This window comes from Corvus cornix, chromosome 1 (genome assembly GCF_000738735.6).
Source record: "Corvus cornix cornix isolate S_Up_H32 chromosome 1, ASM73873v5, whole genome shotgun sequence".
Classification (NCBI taxonomy): Eukaryota; Metazoa; Chordata; class Aves; order Passeriformes; family Corvidae; genus Corvus; species Corvus cornix.
Window position 1 is genome coordinate 34170241 of NC_046332.1, and position 21164 is coordinate 34191404.

Sequence of the window (21164 nt, forward strand, 5' to 3'; positions counted from 1 at the left end):
CACACCTTCACTTCTTATGCTTGACTAAAACTGCAAAAGATGGATTCAGTGTTATGTAACTTTACAGTTACTTTACATGTTGCAATGATTACCTTGTAGACTCCCTTAGCTCAGATTTTTAAGTGCTGGCTTCCACATCTGTGGTTGCAATTCAGAAGTGCATTAGTATTTCTTTTTCAAACATGAAGTGACCTTAACTCTGTGCCAAGCTCTGTGGGTTCTTGCAGTTGGGTTTCTGTTACGTGAGAGTATATCTTGTACGATTTTGGCTGTTCAGTGAAGTTCTGAATAAACCTTGCAATATCACATCAGTTTAGTACAGCTGGGACAAACACCTTGAATGAAAACACAGCTAAAACTGATGTGAGCTTCACACGCAGCATTTTGAACTACAGTGTTGTCAAAATATTTTCTCCACTGTTAGAGCATTGCCATAATTTATTAATTTTTTTAATCAAGAATTACTGCCAGGGTTTATTGTTATGCCTTTTAGCAGTGTCTAAGTTTTGAGGAATTTTAGGTTAGCTATGCAGGAGGAATTAAATAACTGAATCAAGTTTTCTTGCCTCAAAGCATTTGTAAAAATGCATTTATCTCACTTAAAAACATATTTGCAGATAGTCATAGTTGTCTTTTTGCCTTTAGACAAATTCATTTTAGATGTTGTAATGGTAAAATTATGTATATTACAAATTCATTTTAATTTTTATGTATACTTGAATCCTAACTGAACACCAACAGACATAAAAGTATTGCTAGGGAGTCTTGCATATGTTTTTAGAAATACATTTGTTATTTTCTATTGCTAAATGTAGCTGAGATATGCTTAAGTTAAAAGAAAATCTAAAAAAAATACACACATATATGAGTCCAGGATCCAATGAGTGTCTTATGGGCCTAAGGACTTAGGTACCTGAGACTGGAGAATACCCCTAAACATCTCAAGGGGCTCGCAACAATCAGCCCAGAATTATTCACTTTACACACCTGTCACTTCTATAAGAAATAAAAGAAAATACTTGCAAAGAAAGAATTCAGGAGAAATTAAGGAAAAGAGATTGTAGTAGTAAGGAAATCCCAAGAGAGGATTTACAGAAAACTCTGTACAGAAGGTTATTGGCAAGCGCCAAAGAAATTTTAAGGGGTGAAAAACAGAGGAGAAAATGAGACATCAATCAGAATCTTGAGGACCTTACACATAACAAAATATATTCAAATTTACATATATAGGATGCTGGAGAGCCATTAATTTGTGGCATATGTCTTTTTGGCTTTATTTTTAAATTCAGCCTCTTGCTCTCTCTGCTGCGTTTGTGCACATCAGCCTGTGCACATTAGCACATACCGACGTTCATGCTGTGGTTTAGCATTTAGGGCAGATAACATTCTTCCCGGACTTGTCATTTGCATCTTCTGATGCAATTTTGTTGACAAGGTCTTTTCAGGCATGCAGGGAAAAAACCACTCCCGCATCTGTTGGGATCATTGGTAAAGGAGTATCTTTTTCAGTACTTTGTCTAGATGCTATTTCCACAAGCAAGCCCTTTGCCTGTAAAACGTGCTTCAGCAGGGTACCTGTGACTTGTGTCAGGGTCGGCTAGGAAATGACTAAATCTTCCTGAAAATTGCAAGAGTGCTTTTTGTTGGTTGTCGGATTTTTTTTTCCCCCCTTTCCCGTGGTTTGTCATCCAGAAAGGGATGCAGGCGTGCGTCCCAGCCACGCAGAGCATTGATTGCTTCTGCCTGCAGCGGGGATGCTGTCAAGTGGGCTGCGCGAGTGGGAGTCCGGTATTGACACGGGGCCTGCTGGGCAGCGGCCCCCCGCCAGCAGCGGCCCCCGCCAGCCCCGGCCCCGGGCCGCCGCCCATGCCCCGCCGCTAGCCCGCGCTGCCCCGCCGCTAGCCAGCGCTGCCCCGCGGCTGGCCGGGCCCGCCGCCGCGCCTCGCCCCGCCGCCGGCAGCGCGTCCATGCCCAGTGGCCAGGGCGAGCCCCGGGTGCGCCATGCACGCGCACCTTCCCAGGCAGCCACAGCTGTGGCAGGGGCGCGAGGGCTCGGACGGCGGCAGGAATGTGCCCCCCGCCGCCAGGATGCCCACTGCGCCTGCCGCTGGCACCAGCATCCACCCGGGGCCTCCAGCACAGCGCTCAGGCGCTGCCCTCCTGGGGACCTGCGGGTGCCGGCCAGGGCAGGGGCAAGCTGGTCCCTCTGTGGGACACGGTGCGGAGAGCCCCCCCAGATCCCCAGCCAGCCCCAGGGCAGCCCGGGGCAGTGGTGGTCAGAGTGCGCCTGTGTCCACGGCTGGGCCCCCCCCGTGCAGGTGAGCTGATTCTTCACTCTCCAGGCGACTTAGAGGATGCTCCAGGGAAAGAAAGTGAGGTTTGGTGGTGTCGACAACTTTTTGTGATGTGTCTTGATGTGTGTTTAGTGGTTTATTCTGGAAATTCTGTGTGCGAGGGCAAGCTGTTGGGTGGTCATCTCTGTGTTTGAATATTGCTTCTCTGTTGCCTATGAAAATTGTGGGCTGTTCTTGGAAAGGTTTCCTTGTTAAAATGTTTTGGTTTGTGCCTCCAGGTTCTGCAGACTTCCTATTCCATTGTGCTGTATAGAACTAACGTGTTGGTCTCCCATGTGTAATGTATTTTATGAGCTTCTGTAAACAGTTTGTTTTCAAACATTGCATTAAGTTAAAATTATATTTTAAGAGACAACATGGGGGAGGAGTGTTAGATTTACTGATAAGAGAAAGTGTGACCTGTTTCTCCTCTTTGGAACTTCAAATGTAGTTGAAATCCTTAATAAATATGAAATAGCTCTTTAGCTTTCACGAATCTATAGATTTTTATTTAATGGCAGGGCAGTGTATTTTCAAATATAAACCAAGCAGGGTCTATGATGTGTGCAGTTACCTGTAAGCAATTAGACTGAAACCCAGCACTGTGAAATAGAAATCTCAGTGACACTCATAGTGTGGTTAATATTAAAAAAGCATTAAAACGACTTCCACTGATTCATGTTTTGATGTCTCACTTAGAAAACTTCCAGCTTATTCAAAAGCTTTCTCTCATGGCAACATCAAATGCTTTTGTCAGCATTTCACAATAAAAAAGGCAGAATGTATTGTTGAAATAAGTTTTTCAAATATATCTTTACTTACTGATACAGTATACACTAGAGGTTAACTAGCCTTAGCCCACGCTGAACATGTGCACTCTCTCTAGAGATTACATCAATTCTTTCATGGAAATGGTTTTAATATATTTTCACTGTACAGAAAAGCAATAAGGCAAAGGATTGTCAGATAGTGTAGCTGTATTTTGTCTTATGGTCTAAAAAAGAGATGCTCTGTTGACTGAGTGATTGTTCTATAAAAAAAGCTTCTTTTTTTTTTTCCCTCAAATCTAGTATGAAATGGAAAAACTAAGCTGTCGGTTATATTTTTGAGTGACCGAAATATTGCATGTGACTATAATGTATTTTATATATGTCCTTTCATATACAAAGCACATACAGCTATTTATGCTGGAATAAAGCCAATGTTAAAATAATATATAAAGCATTGAATTAGACTTTTTTCTAATTTGAATTATAAAAAGCTCTAACTATTTTCTTGGGCTCTGAGGATTTTTGATTTGGAAAAATCTTGAAGGGAAAAAAATACCTTCAAGAAAAGAGCTCCTTGGTTTTCAAAGGTAAAGAATTTATAAAGAGAAAATGTAGGAGCATTACTAAAAAAAGTAAAAGGCCCTTCTAAGATTACTTAAATATTTGTGTTATAGATGTATTGTCAAGTTATTTCAGTATTTTTAATACCTTTGTGTTCACATCCTCATGTGTTTAGATAATGTGGAATTATTCAGGTTTTTGTACTTCTTATATTTAATGTAGAACTTTGCTCTGGAATCTTTCTTTACTGTATGTTCTGAATGCCGACTACCTTATTCTGTTTAGGAAGGTCCCTTTCTTGGTTGTGTCTGTAATGAGTTTGTCAATGTGTCTAGGGGTGGACTGATGTACTTGGACAAATACTTGGTGGTTTCAGCGCAGTAGAGTTGAGAGATTATTACTTAAAACAAACTATCTCTTTTGCTCTGTGCAAAGTAAGTGCCATGTAAAGTACGGGCAGGAAGGGAGGAGTGTGTGTACATTTGTTTGTGTGTGTGTGTACATGTATTGTTGTGTGTGCATACACCTAGACAATCATTTTATCAATGATATTGCGTAGAAACAGTATGAGAAAACATTAGAGAGCTGCCCTTAATACTTCTCCTTAGTTTGGGGATACAGGTTGAAGCCAGTGATATTTTTTGACGGCCATGTCAATGGGGAAATCTTTCTTACTTGCTAAAATAAAGAGATGTAGCAGAACAGTTATATTTGCTATCCTAAAGAATTTTTTTTAAAAATGGAGAATTTATTTTAAATGTCCAGCTTATGTGTAAATGTGAAAATAAATAAGACACTGGCAGCTTCCAAGGTGTGGAGTGTTTTATTACATAAAGTTCTGAGCAGATTTTTCTTCTGCTTGACTTCTTTTGGGAGAGACTACTTTCTTCAGACTTAGGAAAGACATAACACCTTGGGAAACTGCTTCTTGATTTAGTACTATAGTACCAAATTAAGTGCACATGTCCTTCATTCCTAGGGTGTGTACTAGACAGCTGTTAATAATGTGTACTTCAGCATCTTGATTCTGACAAAAATGTTGATTCTATTGAGAAGTACATGGCTCCATTTTCTTTACCAGTTTCTTCTTTAGCATGCCAGAGCAAAGAGTGGCACTCTGGTATTATTGATATTTCAACTGTCTTAGAAATTCTGCTTTGCTGGCTTGCATGTTTGTGTTTGCTCATAGTGTCATGTTGAGTTGTGGGTGCAAAACTGTTCTCTTTGTATCTGAATAGAAATTAAGTTTGAATTACAAAAAACACCACAAAAAAACCAAAACCAACCAAAACCCCCCTAATTTTGAAGGTGAGTTGAAATCATGTTTACATGGAAATTTGATTCCAAGACTTAATTTGGCCTTTAACTTCCATTCCTTTTTGACAAACACATTTACAGTTCTGTTTTATTTAAAAGAAAAAGGGGTGGGGGGAAAACTAAGAAGAAAAGTAAGTTAATAGACAAGTTTTAAATGTCCCTGTTGCTTGAAAATATTTTTTGTCTCTGCAGTGCACTGGGTATCTCTAGCACCATTAGTACCATGGAATTGTATAATTTGTGTGATTCACTCAGGGATTTCATACTTCAGATCACTGTTATGCTGTGAGAAATTGAGCAAAATTTGAGGGTGGAAGAGGGCTTTGCAGAGGCACGGAGGTGACCTGGTATTTTCCATGGGTCATTCTAACATGGGACGTGGTTTGTAACATTGGATGGACTTTCCCTATAGGCACCTCTAGTTTGCTGGCACATGCAATCCACCAATTACTTAGATTAGAAATATATGTGTAGCTGAAGGTGTGCAATGAACACATTCGTTGTGCAGAAAGGACAGAGAGATAGGATCTGTATTGCCCTGATTGTATATTGAAGAGGAAATTGCAGAGTTTGTGTTGCTGTTCTTGTTTTAGGAAGTCCAAAGTATAAATTTTACTTTGTGTGGTCTGTATGAAAGAGATCCTCCTCTAAACACTTTCCCAGTTTGAGTTTTCCGATTTCTAGAGCTCAAGATTATCCTTTTGAAGGGGAAGGAAGGTTTAGAAGTAGATTTCCATCTTTGGCTGTTTCCAAGTTCAGAAGACAATATTGGACTCCACTGAAATTTAGCTAAATCTATTTGCTGTAAAATTTTTGGCCCTGTATTTTGAAATGTTCTCAAAGAAAATCATCTCATAGCAGATAATGTCCTGGATGTGTCATCTGCAAAAGTGCATGTTTTTGTGCAGTTTTGTTTTGAAAACTTTCATGGAAGTGTAAATGTTCACCTATTTTTGAATAGTTTACTGTCAATGCCGTCTTTGACTTTTTTGGTGTTTTGGGGTTTTTTTACAATCAATATCTGAAAAGGTTTTTTGTACTCAGTGTCTTTTAGAAGAAATAGCTTCACTGTTGTGTTTTGTTACCTCGTAGAGGCTTGCAAGCTAAACCCTAGGGTATAGATGTGGCATGGCTTTAAAAGGGCAGTGAGCAGCCAGATTCTGAAGGATCCACTGAGAATGGTCTTTTGTGTTTGGAGGCCGTTGGCGCTAGTGCTGAAAGTCCAGTATTTCATTTGAGAGCTCTTTGCATGGCAGGATGAGGTGGGAGCTTTCTTCAAGGCATTCCGCCTCAGTACTAATGCAGAAGGTCTACTCCAAGAGATACTGGCTCTCCCAGCAGCATGAAGAAAAGATTTGTCATGGGTTGTGTTTCTGAAAGCTTAGATCACTCCTTTCAGTTCACAGATTGCCACGTGCATCTGGCCGTTCTTCTGGCAAGTCCCTCCCGGCTATAAAGTTACATCAAGCTATTTTAGTTAGCTAAGGGAAAGCTTTTCAGTCTAATCTAGTGTGTTCAAGTGCTAGTAAAATAGCAGTTAAACAGCAAATAAACAGCAATAATTGGCTTTTAAACTTTTTTTTTTCTTTTTAATCTTCAAGGCGATATGCTAGATGGTATAAATTGAATTAAAGTTTCGATAGGAGTAGCTGGGCAATTTTTCATGGGGAAGAAGTTCATATCCCATTCTCAGGGTGGTATGCACTTATCAGTAGATTTAGATGACAGCTCTTAATTCAGGATCTTGCCTTGGATTGTTCCTCAAGGTGCATTCATAGAAGTGAGGTCATTGAAACATTGTCAGCAATCTGTGCAGCTGCCATGTAAAAGATGTACAGATGCAGAAATACAAAAGCTGTTAACGTACTCTTTTGAAGATGAGTGATATTGTTCTAGCCATTCCTGTATCTAGTCCTTCTTACTGACAGAGGACTTTGATGAGTCTGCGCCATTCTGAGTAGCATTCAGATCTGATTCTCTCCCAGGACAGCTGTTTTAGAAAACTTTGATTTTTTCATCCATGTTTAACCTATTTCTTCTACCAAAACCAGGAAATCACAGTTACTACTGAATTTATAGCAGTTATGTTTGGCATGAAAAGGAGATCAAAGCATAGCCTGTTGAGGCCAGCAATTTCCTTTAGTCATGTAGGGAGCAGTTCTGGTCAGAAGTAACATGGAAGTTAGGCCTTCCCATGGAAGTGGTGGAGTCACCATCCCTGGAGGTATTTAAAAGGCTTGTAGATGTGTTGCTTAGGGACATGGTCTGGTGGTGGGTTTGGCGGTACTAGGTTAATGGTTAGACTCAGTGATCTCAGAGGTCTTTTCCAACCTCAGTGATTCTATGATTCTGTAATTGTTTGGAAATATGTGTCCTTAGTGTAATGGTTGTTCATGTAACTCCAATCTGAATGGTATGCAATGAAAAGGCCAGAAACTCCAGAAACTAAGTGTGCTGAGGCCATGGTAGGACTTTCTCTCTAAACTTGGAAGTTCCATTTCTGGGTGGTTTTGGTTTGAGTTGGTTGGTTGGTTGGTTTTTTGTTATACAGAAAGGGAAAAAGAAAACACTAGTGTTAGTAATGAGGCTTTGTGGTCTTCAGATTCAGGAACCTGGAGATATGTCAGTCATTCCAGATTTTCCACCATCTCATGAGAGGTAATTCAGAAATCCCTGCCTTGATTGACAATGTAGCATTGCTTTGCGAAGGCTGCTGGTAGTAAAAGAAAAGTGGATATTCTTTTATTTGTTGTATAATATTCTGTCTCCTTCTATTAATGTACCAGGTCTTTATCAGTGTTAATAGTTTTGATAATACCTATATATTAAGTGTTAGCAAAGAAATTTAAGAAATAGGCATGATTACACAGATCATGACAGTATTTGGGTGCAAGGTGTTCCATATATTTTCCTTTAAATACAGAAATGGATGCACTATGTACTGTACTTACCAATGATAGTAATGATTTATAGTTTAATTACACATTTTTTGGCTCCTGCTGATTGTTCACTCATAAATATCTTAATGCCTTATTTGCATTTGTTGCACCATGTTTAGAATTGCATTTATTTAAACCTATGTTTCGAAGTTTCTCCTCCTAGATGTCCCAAAAAGCCAAGGACATTTTCTCCCCTTGACATGTAATTTGGTTACTGGGATTTTCAGAGGGGGATGAAAGGAGACATAGAAAAAGAATTGTAAGGTTTGGACTGAGATTTTTTTGTAGCATTGGTAATTAGCCAAAAGTGCACAAGTGTTCTGATAGTCCTTCTGCTATTCATAATTTTCTCTAATACTTGCCATGTTTATTCTCCCATGGATAAACTGTTCGTCGTATTTGAGAACAGAGGGGCATTTCTTTAGGGCCAGACTTGTAGAACCCAAAGGGATTCAAAACCTTTTATTTTTCCTGCACTTTTTCTATATTCTGCCTTGTAATCCACTCCTAGAACTATCCAGGCATTTTCACCGAAGTAGATCTTTGCTACCACAGGAACTTAGAACACAGGAAAGTCTTTCATCTTTCCTGTAGTACTCTGATGGCACAGGCCACGTAATATGATTTTAGTCTTCCTGTCTCTTGGACTGGTTCATGAGGTTATAGGTTCTGGAACTCTTTTGTGTCATGTCAACAGGATTGATAAACTGGATGCTCTCTGGACTGAAAGGAAAAAAACCCCGAAATGGTTGCCGTATGGTTTGCATAAAATGATTAGGAATAAGGACTGATAACCCTAGTTTGGCTTCGTGTATAATGTTCCACTACATTTAAATTGGGCATTCAAAGATGCAAGCCCTTTACAGCAACTCAGCAAGATGGCTTTGGTCTAATCAAAACAAAAGAAGTGGAGGGTGAGGCATGACAGCTTATAGCTGGACACAGAGCAATGGCTCAGACTGAGATAGAATTTGTCTCAGCTATATTGGCGTGACTTGAAGACACAACCTGAAAATTGATTTCTCTTTTGGAAATGTCTCTCTCTACTATTCTGGGATATGAAAATATCAGACTTTGCCACAAAAAGAGCCCAAACAAAACCCCAAAAAACCTAAAGGGAGTTTCTGGTTATAGTAATGACAAGATTTACAGAGTTTGCCAATTTAGCTCTCTGTTTCCCAATGTCTGCATGTGACTTTTGGATGAAGGATAATAAAACTAAAGCCAAAAAAGTCAAGAAGGGAATATGGACTCAGTTACTTTGCTTTTAAGAACTATGTTTGCTTTGAAATAAGCTTTAGATTATTACAATTGTGTTTCTAAATTAAATAACATATATTCATTTACCTTTTTCTGTAAGTATTTTTTATAAATTACTATAGTTAATCAGAAGAATTGTCTCAATAGTCACCTAATTTCAAAATCTCCCATCATTTTGAGAGTTAGAAATACAGGGATTGAAAAGGCATTCTTAATGTATTGAAAACAGAGGTTCTGTAATATCTAAATCAAATATCAGAAAAACAAAATAATCATTTTTGTAAATTCCAGTTCTGATATGAGCTTTCTTTTAAGTCACAGGATCCAGCATGAATGCAGTGCAAAATCCAATTTAGCAAAATGACAGCTGGTTTTGGTTTGGATATGTTGTACTTTTAATACAGGTTTTTGCCTTTCTGATTAAGTATTTGTACAAGGAGAAGCAGGTTCCTTCAGCATCTGAAATTGTTCATATAATTGGTCAAACAGAACATCAGACAAATGTCTTTTGTTATGTATTTCAAATGAGAGCAGAATGGAGTAGTGTCTCAGGATTCCTGTAGCTGCCCTCCCAGAGCAGCTACGCTGCACCCAGGTATGAAATCAGTTAAACTGAGGCTTTTAACACTTTTTTTAATGCTTTTAAAATTCCTTGTTTACCTTTGTTTTTCTTTTAAATTCTGATAAATATTTCCTCCATACTGAACTGCTATTTCTTGCATTCATGATCACGGAAATAGGAATAGGAATTACTATTTATCCATGTGCCGGTTTGTCCAAGTTTCATGTTGTTGCCATTACTTACCTGAGAGCTGATCACATTCATTGAACATGTAAGGCCTAAGCTCTGTTTTTACTTTTCTTCATTCAGCAGAACCTACTTGGGGGGGGGGGGGGAGGGGAGAAGATGTTTGAGAGACCTGTTTCATAGCCCAGTTGATGTCCACTAGCACAGCTTCTAGTGCCCACACAAGGCTGAGAGCAGAAGCATGTGACAAGGGTCATGACCCAGCACAGCTGCCTCTTCCAAAGGTAGTCACACTAATGTGCAATCTGGTGTGTGCAGTTTGGTTTTGACAGTATGACAGTGCTCAGGGACCTCCCTGTGCTAAGCGCAGAAACTGTATCAAGCTCATTTCTGCCTCCAAGAATTCAGAAATAATAATGTTTCACTTAAGAAATGGAGAGTTTTAGAGACAACTTGTTGCCTTTCTGTTTTCACTTTCTGCTCAGCAGACACATCTGGATTCTATCAAAATTTATCTGTCTTGCAGTCAAGAGTATAGAAGTTACTTGTCACGCTCTGTGAGACTGCAGCTGGGCACACAGGATCAAACGGCCAAATGACATTTTGGAAGAAAAAAAACCAACCTAATTTTTATCTACATATTCAGTAAGAAGGTAGTAGAAATATCAGAACCTCGGTCTCCTATTCAGTCTGGGGCTCATGCTGCCACATTTACTTCTGTGTTCTGAGCGGTCTTTATACCACCAGCTCAGGCAAAAATGTAGAGGCAGGTGCTGCATGGGACTGGCTTAAGAATACTGCCATGTGCCTGAGAGTGTTGTCCAAATGCTCTGTGAACTCTGTCAGGCTTGGTGCTGTGACCCATTCCCTGGGGAGCCTGTTCTAGTGCCCAACCACCCTCTGGATGAAGAACCTTTTCCTAATCTGTGACCGAAACCTGCTGTGACACAGCTTCATGCCGTTCCCTCAGCTCCTGTCACTGGTCACCACAGAGATCAGTGCCTGCTCCTCCTCTTTCCCTCATAAGGAAGCTGTAGACCACAATGAGGTCTCCCCTCAGTCTTCTCCAGAACAGACCAAGGGACCTCAGCTGCTCCTCATGTGACTTCCCCTCAAGGCTGTTCACCCTCCTCGTGGCCCTCCTTTGGATGCTCTCTAACAGCTTCTTTGGATGCAGCCCAGGATACAGTTGTCTTTCTGGCCTGCAAGCGTGCATTGCCAGTCGTGTTCAACCTTTCATCCACCAGTTCCTCCAAATCCTGGTTGTCAGAGCTGCTTTTCATCCATTTCATCCCCTGGACTGTATTGATGCCTTAAGAGGCCTCCTAGATACAGCGGCTGGACAGGGGTAAAAGAATAAAATAGGTATTTATTTGAAAGGCCTTCAAAGGTACACCCTGGGAGTCACAGGCTATTGCCAAAATGGACCCCAAGGTGGATGACAGGTCACGAGTTCTGGTTCATTTGCATATCAGGGTTAATTCTCCAATTAAGGCTTCACTTAATGATGTAATTTCCCCTCTGCTTGCACCCCTTAGAAGCTCTCTGAATTGTATTTTTTGGGCCTAGGACGGTCTGGGTGACCTTGGAGTGCAAGCCTGGAGAGGCTTTGTTATGTCTACTCAGCCTGAGAGAGCAGAAACCAACAGGCCACAAGAAACTTCAGAGTTACACTCTAAGCAGTACAGGATTTGAAAAACACAAAGGTCAAGATCTAAGGCATCAGTATTGATATCAGTGGTTACCCTGACCCAGGTATGGGACCTTGAAACTTGGCCTTGTGGAACCTCATGACGTTCCTATGGTCCCATTGGGCATTTCAGAAAAAACTATCCTATAGAATTTACAACAACTTTGAAAAAATTTATAAGTTACTGTAAGTATTATTATAATTTTTAATAATTATTATTTAAATCTTCAGTGATTTTATAGAAGTGAAACCCTGTAGAAGTATGAAGAGGAGCAATACCAGTTTGTTGTGGGTTGATTTGACTGCACCATACTTTTTCTGTAATGTACCACATGTAGATCTACTACACATATTAAGCAGAGTCATGATATACTGCCTCTGGGGCAGTTATTAGCTTGCTCAGCCTCTTCAAGTATAAATGTAGAAGCAATCTGATCACTTCTGCAGGCATAAATTTGCAAAAATATTGTGTTCTCTTTTTTCTTTGAGTTGTCATGGCACTATTCTCAGTGGATCTTCTCTTTTAGCTGAGATGCATTTAAGTCTATGTAGTCAGCACAAAACTGGAATTCACACATTACATTTTAAATTGTGCTGAAAATTGAGGTTATCAGTCCTAGTTATTTTGGTTTTAAGCACTGGTTGCTGTCTATCAGCTAAACTAATTTGTGTACCAAGAAATAAAACGTCATGTTGATCATACGGAGAATACAGAAAGGAATGAATCAGCTCTTAGTAGTGGATGAAAATGCAGAATTGCAGAAGTATTTCGCTGAATGGACAAAAGCTAAAAAGCTCTTCAGATCCATAATTCTTTGGTCCTTGTGTCCTCTGATGGTAGCCCTTGTCATATCTAACCAAAAGGTTGCCTTTTGCTCATTTTATATAATGCCCTTTCAAAATGCATGTTGGTACTGCATTTAGTATCTGAAATTTAGTATCTGTTTTCCTTCTCACCTTTGCTCCTTTCTGTCCTCTTTTTAAAGAGTCCCATTACTTCTACATTTTTTTTCATAACTCATCTGTATTTTCATATTTTTGAATGGTTGCCAAAAACAGTAGTGGAATTACTGGGTTTACCTGTATGCTGTTGTCTGATTTCCAGATGGAAGTCTTTTTTCTTGTGGTTCACTTGCCAGGATTTGTCCTCAGATGATAATAACTTTAATATACTTTCTGCCAGTTTCTATTTCATCATGTTACCTCTTGCACTTGAGGGTTCAGCAAATCTGGCAAACCAGCAAAATGCAAAAGGGAACAGAATTGCCACAGCAGAAACCTTTGGTGGTAGCAAGGGGATGAGGGGTAAAGGAGCTAGGTTTTGGTTTTATTAATAAAAAAAGCAATAATAAAACTACAAAGAGTCAGGAAATTCTTTTTGCAGTATGAAGTATTTGTTGGTGTTCAGCAACCAACCAGGGGCAGGAGAGGTGATGAAAGCAAAATTGATCCTGTTTGTTTTCTCCAGATGTCATTACTGCCTGATGTCTTGACATTTCTTAAAGTGCCTCAGAAGGAACAGCCTTGTGATTCTTTTGTTTTCTGATACAACTCTGAGTTAGGTCAACGTTCATTTCATTTCACACTGGGAAGGCTGAGGCAGGAAAGTTAACAAATGTTTTTGTGGATTGTACATTGAACAGAGGGAGAGTTTAATTTTCAACCCCTTTGTCATACCTGAGTCCTCAGGCAACAGCTAGACTGAACCTACCTGCACTATTTGTTGAATGGCTCTAAGTTTTAACCCATCCATGTGGAAAGGTATCTGAAATCTGTTCTCATTGGACCTTTAAGGGTCCTTGCTGGTTGTGGCCATCCTTGAGGTGCAGCATCAAGCTCAGTCCCCTTGCTGGGGATTCTCAATGACTTTCTGGATCCATGAGCCTGGGTATGTTGATAGGATTTCCATCTTTTTGAGGTTAGTGATTCTTCCTGTTACTGTAGGAAGATGCAGTGGGTAGTGGGGTTCTTTGTTGAAGTGGGGCAGTTTGCATCAGCCCGTTCTATGTATGAGAAATTTCAGCTGAAGGCAGGGCTATACTCTTGGAGTGAGGCACATACTGACTTGGAGATACAAAGCAATTACTCAACCAACACTGCTTCAAGCTTTTCCATCAATAGAGTATGTTCCTTTCAGCAGTTTGAACTGACCTTATTGCTGGGATGTTGTACTGGGCTGGTCAACACAGTTTAACCAGTTCTTGTACTACTGAATTGGTAAACTTGGAGGAAGAGGAGAAAATACTGAAAATGTAAGAGCAAAGCAACGGCAGAAAAAGTCATTAAGTGTGGCTGGAACTTCTTTAAAAGGTATTTTTCTTCAAATACGGAAGTTCAGTAAGAAGTCACTGCTATGGACCACAGTTCAGCAGAGTGCTTGACACTGTTCCCCTATAAATCGGATACAGTCTGTTGGTGGGACTTGGTATTACTGGCAGTACTTTGGATGTTGAAATTAACCCAAAAGTTAAGTACCCTAACCTGCAGTTGTTCTTTTTTTTTTTAATTCATGCTATTGTTTTTTCCATTTCTATGTAAAAATAAAGGAAAAGAAGAAAAATCTTTTTAAATTCATCCGATATGTAAATTGAGAGGATTTTAAAAAAAATTAAAATTAAGATGTTTTCAAAACTGAATATATCAAATAAACAGAAAATGCTAGTTCTGCATTTGTTTGTAATTTTAAATTTATCTTGAAACCGCAGTGGGGTTTCAACAAAAGTGGTAGACAAGGGAGAAAGGAAATCATATTTTTATAGAGATCTTGCACTCAGATTCAATGCAACAAAGGAATTTAAAGGACACAAAAGAAAAAATTTAATTGCTGCAATGACTGATCTTTGACTGCTGTAGCACTAGTGGGAAAAGTTAGTAAGCAGAGTATCATTTGATCTGAAAGCAATAATACATCATTATTTCTGCCTCTGATGATTAGATGCAAAAGTGCAGGCATCATGATGCAGGAGTTTTGGGCTGGCACTCAGCAATCACTACTCTATCCTTACTTCCCTTTGACTGAAAATTAAATAAGAGTAACTAGCAAAACCCCCCAGACTTAAACAGCCCACATATTTCTGCAACCATAAATAAATAAACCTGTATGAAAAATTGAATGGCTATATTGTTCTTATTCTTCTAATGCAAAATATTTCCCTTGTAAACCACTCAGTTATCTCTGTCATTTGCTCTTAATGCGTTAGAGGTTTGTAAACAACCAATTGGCAAAACTCCAGTGCGGCTTTATAGAAGCTATTATCTAAAATTTATTTTAAAAATTAAGCATTTCAATGTTCGAAGGAAGGCAGTAATCCAGTTGGAAAGGTTCAAAAAGGTGAGGTACAGCTGAGCAATTTCTGCAGTTCTGTGGTGGAGACATAGTGGGCTATTCCCACTTATTAGTTATGAAAAGTAATTTTACTGGTTGAATTATTTACCATTTACTTGATTGACAGCAGTACTTGTTCTCATAGAAGTAAATACTTGTTATAAATGGCATTACACATATAAGGCATAAACAAACATGGAATGCTTTTTTTCCTATAAAAAATATAAGGAAAAAACTGGGAGAATTGTGTCTTTGTGTATAAACTGTATAAATTTTTATGGGATGTAGTTGCATCAGCTTTTGTCATACTTTGGTCTTTATTCAGTATGAGATCTTTATTATAAAGTTTTGTCATTACTGCCTTGACCTGAGGTATTACATGTCTGTAGTGGTTTTTCAGACATACTGGAAAAGCTTTTAGGTATTCTGTAAGATAATTTTTAAAAATATGATGAAAAATGTTCTGAAAGGTGCTTTAATTGGAGGACTGGTAGATCAACTGGTTGAGTTGGCCCCAGCTGGCAGCCCTCACAGAACTGCTTTCTCACTGCTCCTGCAGCAGGGAGAAAATTGGAAAAGCAGGAGAGAGAAAGTTCATGAACTGAAATAAAATTAGAGAAGTCGTTCATCAGTTCCTGTCACAGGCAAGGACAGCCCATCTGAGGGAGTACCTGCTTCGGCATGGGCTTATGCAAGTTTTTTCCAGTGTTTCATCACTCATATCTGATATTTCTATTTCATCATGACAACCTAGCAACTCTGACATTCAGATTTGCTTTAGAGCTTTTTTGGCAAAGGGCTTATCCATCAGCTGTGGTCTCTTTGTGGATGGGCCTTCTTTGCTGTGCAGTACCATGTACTGCTCTGATCTGGTTGTTCCTCATTCTCTTCTCCTTGGCATTTTCTATCCTTTATTAAAGATGTTTTCACAGAGGTGCTGCCAGCTTGGCTGAAGGACTCAACTGTGTCTGTCATGGTCCATTTGGATCTCTCATATTTACAGGATAAGGTACTCTGTAAATTAAATTTTACTTTATGAGCTCATGAGGCAATACAACAAACAAACTAGTTTCAACCATTTTCACATTAAATGATCCCTCTTATGTCCTAGAAGATAATGGTTTAAACATTAGCTCTTCAGATTGATGAAGAATTGGCAAGTTATTTATGCTCTCACTGTCAAGTCTTCTACTTTTCTGAGAAGCAAATAATACCAATTGTGTGGATCTAGGGAAACCTCATAGCACCTTTCGGTATCTAAAGGGGCTGCAAGAGGTCTGGAGAGAGACTTTTTACAAGGGTGTGTAGTGACAGAACAAGGAAGAATTACTTTAAACTGAAAGGAAGCAGGTTTAAACTAGGTACGAGGAACAAATCCTTCACTATGAGGGTGGTGAGGCACTGGCACAGGTTTCCCAGATAAGCCGTGGATGCCCCATCCCTGGCAGTGTTCAAGGCTACCTTGAATGGGGCTTTGAGCAGCCTGGTCCAGTGGAAGCTGTCCCTGCCCATGCAGGGGGATTGGACCTACACAGTCTTTAAGGTCCCTTCCAACCTAAAACATTCTATAAGTTGATTCTATCAGTTGATGCAAACAAATGTACTGGGTGAAACCAAAGGCCTGTTCAAGCCCTTATACCAAATAATGTACGGAATGTTGTGGAAGGAGTTTGAAGGGAAAGGAAAAGTTACCTGCTCCTGGGTGTACACAGTTCACATATTTCAGAATTTCCACTAAATGAACATGTTCATTTTGTCAAATAAGATATTTTCTGAAATATGCTTTACAAGGATATTGCATTTTAGCTAATACTGAAGTATTTTTATAACATTTACATTAGTGTATAATTTTCTCATTAAACAGTTCAATTTTAAGTGAAGAAGTAGAGGGGAAGCAGCACTATTGTCTTCCTTTCCTCATCTCCACTCTGTAAAACTACATGGGTTTTCTTGCAAAGTCCTCTTTGGGTCTTTTCAGAAGTTAGTTTTCTTGGGAAAACTACAGTTTTTACATTAGGTTACATACCATTTTTTTCTTTGAAAATTTTTATTTCAATTTTTTTAAAGAATCTGTCCATCAAAAATGTATTTATGCTGTGTTGTGAAAGGTTTTTGAAATAATTTTGTTCTAAACTAGGCAAACCTGTAGGGTCTGTTAATGCTGCTTTATTTTTTTTTAAATCAGTATTATTTTCTAAACTTTACTTGATTTGTCAAGTATTTTGGTCCTTCTGACATTGTTTTTCAATTTGACCATGAATATTTGGAGCCCTAAAATGAATTTACTAGAGACAAATCAAAAAAGTTTAAGACAGAATAAATGACATACTGTTTAAGGCCACTTGTTTCCTTGTCCCTTGTAACAGGAGTTTTCAATCTCTCTCCTCTCACCTCTTTTGCCTCTCGACAAATAATTATGTCCCGTTTCCTTTTGGACACCTATTTTTATGAGTAGGTAAGGAATTGGGGAATATACAAGTTATTTCCTGTATTTCATCATGACTACTTAGCAATTCTGACATTCAGATTTGCTTTAGAGTTTCTTTGGCAAAGGATGACATCTTGTTCCAGAAAATCCCTGTAATGTCAGTCTTTGTGTGACTTTCCTGAGCAGATAGCCTACAAATATCCTATCCCCTCCTCCTAAAAAGACCTTTGTGACTGAAATCGTGACCTTATTGACGTCTTCAAGATTTATGTGCTCTGGATTTTACCTTTGGGTAAAACAGACAAGGATCATAGAGTCCAACTCCTGGCCCTGCCCAGGACTATCCCCAAGAATCACACCATGTTCCCTTAGGGTGTGGTCCAAACACATCTAGAGCTCTGTCAGACTTGGTGCTGTGACTGCTTTCCTGGGGAGCTGTTCCAGTGCCCAAACACCCTCCTGGGGAAGAACCTTTTCCTATTTTTTATTAGAAAACTCCACTGACACAACTTCAGGCCATTCCCTCGGGTCCTGTCACTGTTCCTTTCATTTCTACAGTACCCCCCATAAATGCAGGGAATATAAACCTGAACAGGTAAAGAGAACTCTCAGGGGCTCTCTTTGGAAATGGAGGCTGGAATTGCTTCTTTTTGGAGAGATAAGAAATCATCCATCAGCTATCCTATGGTTATTAGAGTAATTTTCTAAGATTTAGTCAAATTAAACAAATCCTTGTAGGTTGGCTCTTACAAAAGTCCTTGCAAAACTTTTTCTCACACCAATTCTGTATTCAGTTCCTTTCAAAATTTTCCTCTTTTTGTGAAAATATTTTGCCTATGACATTAAGGAGATCTGATATTCAGGTGCTTGCTGCATTAGAATCTCAGTATAGAGAGTTCTCCTGAGAGTCACTGACGTAAACCAGATGTGAACAGTTTAGTCCAAAGTAACACAAAGGGTGCACTTAATTTTCACACATATATTTTCACTTCTGAATAGTGGCACACAATCTAGTTAGGCAGTTGTGTGATTGTCCCAAAGTGAAACAGCCGTCTCGGCTCTAATCTTGCCCTCCTATTCTTCCAATGAGGCTTTTTGATTAACTTTTTATTCTTAGGATAGCAATTTGTATCAAGGATCTAATTAGAACTTTATGTAACACAGCCAAAGCCCTCCTTTTGCAAGTCTGTATCACCTCAGTCCTGCTAATCTTGCAGCTTTCAGTATGGAGCATTCTGAAATACCTGATATTTCAAGCTATCTCCTCTGGTTGAAAACAATTTCAGCTATTGAGAGTCGGGAAGAGGGTTCATTTGATTCTTTTGTCCCGGTAAGGAAAACTGTAGCATATCTCTAAAGTAAGGCATGTTTTTAAATATAAATTCTGAAGGTTAGGCTTCTTTTGGGGGGGAAATGGATTGAACTGAACTCTGTTGAACTGAATGAACTCAGACCTCTGACCATAGCTCTTCTGTGTTTCTTTCTGATGAAAGGATGAGTAGTAAAGAACTGTCTTTTATAAAAGCTGGTGATTTTCTGGGGAGAGAATGCATAGTTCTGTATACTTGGATTTAAAATACATTGCCAGTATTTCTATGTTATCATTACTTTACTGATCAAGAAAAAAGAGAGCTATATTACATATGAGATATGGCTTTAGAATGATAATAAATATGAATAAATATAAGTTGAACATATGGGTATTACTACTATTCACCAGATAGCATACAGTAATATTGTATATTGTGTATAAAATAAAACAAGTGATTTCTTCTATGTTTACATCGATATGTGTTACTACTTTTAATTCCAAGTATTTTGAAGAAGCTATTTTATTTATATTAATGTCATATGCACTGGAAATATTTTAATAGCAGATGGCTTTTGGTGACCGGGTTAGGTAAGCCAGGTAGAATTTGCTGGAAAATAAAGAGAGTATCTTTCTTTCTTCTGTGTATCTTCATTTCATGTGAAATATAAATTTAATGGGGTATTTTTAAATAAAAATGTGCTAATACTGTGCAAAAGAGACACCCATCTAAACTGTTAAGTATGTAATCAACAACCTGAAGAATTATTCAGTTCTAACTGTGTCAGATCAGTTTTGAGCTAATAAGTGAGCAAAAGGGTCTTCAATAACAGATGGGTTGATAGCAAAAAATGCTTGAACCACTGTTTGTGTATGAGTAGAGAGCTTATAATTGAAGAAGACATTTCAAAATGTGTCACAAAGCATATAGTAGCCTGTGAAGGATGGGCTGACTTTAACTTTGGAGTCTCTTGCTTTCTCCTTGTTACAGCTGCCCTAAAAAACCTTGTGCCTCCCACAGATTCTGTGTTCTTCTTGCTGTAATATTTTCTATGTCATTTTTCTCCCATTCCTCTGAAGCACACGATGTTCCCATTTCTTGTCCTCCCAGCCAAACATTTATTTAGTATCAGGGTCAGGTCTGCAGTGGGGTTTTTATATGTTAGTGCTCAGAATTGGTGCACCTGCCTGTGAAGTTGCTTAGCTTTTGGAAAGGACCATCACATTAGGTGTTAATTTTTCCCAGACGTCCCATGGCGAAAGTCAGGATTTACAACAGGCTGAGAATGGTAAATGTGATATTTCTGGCAGGCATCATAATTTACTGGAGGAGGGGGATATGTTTCATTTGGAGGGTGGGATTGGTGCCTAAAAGGTAGGGTAGGAGGAGACTGGATCTGTCCAAATGGTTCGGGGGAAAGGCTGCCTCATGTCTGAATGCCAGTTTCTTGGGATAGATGTTGAATTGTTTTCAAGGTTGAAATGCTGTTGTACAGGCACAAGAGAAATACGAGTTCCTGAAGCTGAATACTTTCAGGACCGTGCTCTTTGATTCCTGTATTCTACCTGCCTCCTGCCTTAAGCAGACAGCTGTGTTTGTGTTACTAAATGCTATGCTTAGTCCTTTTCCAGGTGTTCTCTCCTAGTGCCTGATGTATAATGCATAACTTTCAGTTTCCTTTGCCAGGAAATGTTTTCTTTATCCCTTGTAACAGTAATCAAAGCTTATTTCTGAAAGCCCTCTCCTGGACCTTTTGCATTAAAAAAAGAGAACCAAACCACCATCATATCAGAGACAGATATCCAGGAGTTGTTTTTTATTGTTACTGGTTTTGCTACTATTACTATTGTTAGTGGAAGAGGCTGCCTTGATGCTCTGAGCCATTTAATGTTCCAGACTTTGGGGGATGTTGTTCAGTGCATGAAGGGGGGTTGTGACATTTGAAGTTCCCCTAATTGTTTTGCAAACCCATCCTCTCAGTCTTGGTTAGGATCAGTTCTGGCAGTTTTTAGGTTTTATGTCTTTGATTGTTACATGTGTTGTTTGATAACAGTGAAAGGTGAATGTTGTCTTTGTGTGCGAGGGAAGTTGTTTCATTTTGTGGGATAAGTGTCTTTTAATTATGTACATTCACAGAGTAAATCCAGAGAGTGCAGAACTTTCCTAGTCCTATCCAGGTCACTACTAATAATGTATACAAAGAGCAGCATCCTAAATGTTTGTGTTTTACAAAGCAGAAAATATGTCTTGAAATCAGTTACTAAAAGATATCCTATCACCCAGGAAGGGTCATGTTTCAGAGTGCTGCCTTGTATTACCTTTTGTGCTTGCATCATGAGAAAAAGGGCCATGTTACTTGCTGCTAGATAAGTCACTGTTCCCATCTATTTTAATTCAGTTTAAGACACTAATTTTTTACTCAGTGTTTCTGCATCCAATTCTAGCCAAAACAACACTGTTGAGAAATGACAGAATGCTGAAAT

General features: G+C 39.0%; 1 protein-coding gene across 26 annotated transcripts in view; it reads left to right on the forward strand.

The window, feature by feature from the left end:
* DLG2 (discs large MAGUK scaffold protein 2) overlaps window positions 1–21164 on the forward strand; it is a 1001253-nt gene that overhangs the window by 571580 nt on the left and 408509 nt on the right. The window contains exon 1 of one of the 26 annotated variants that reach the window (XM_039562535.1): window positions 1952–2318. The exons of 24 other annotated variants lie outside the window; for them this stretch is intronic. In XM_039562535.1, coding sequence (XP_039418469.1) covers window positions 1968–2318 — 351 coding nt within the window. In that variant the 5' untranslated portion in view covers window positions 1952–1967. Of the gene's footprint in view, window positions 1–1951; window positions 2319–18587; window positions 18702–21164 lie in introns of those variants that run through there. One more of the 26 variants, XM_020584346.2, reaches the window with a different exon arrangement.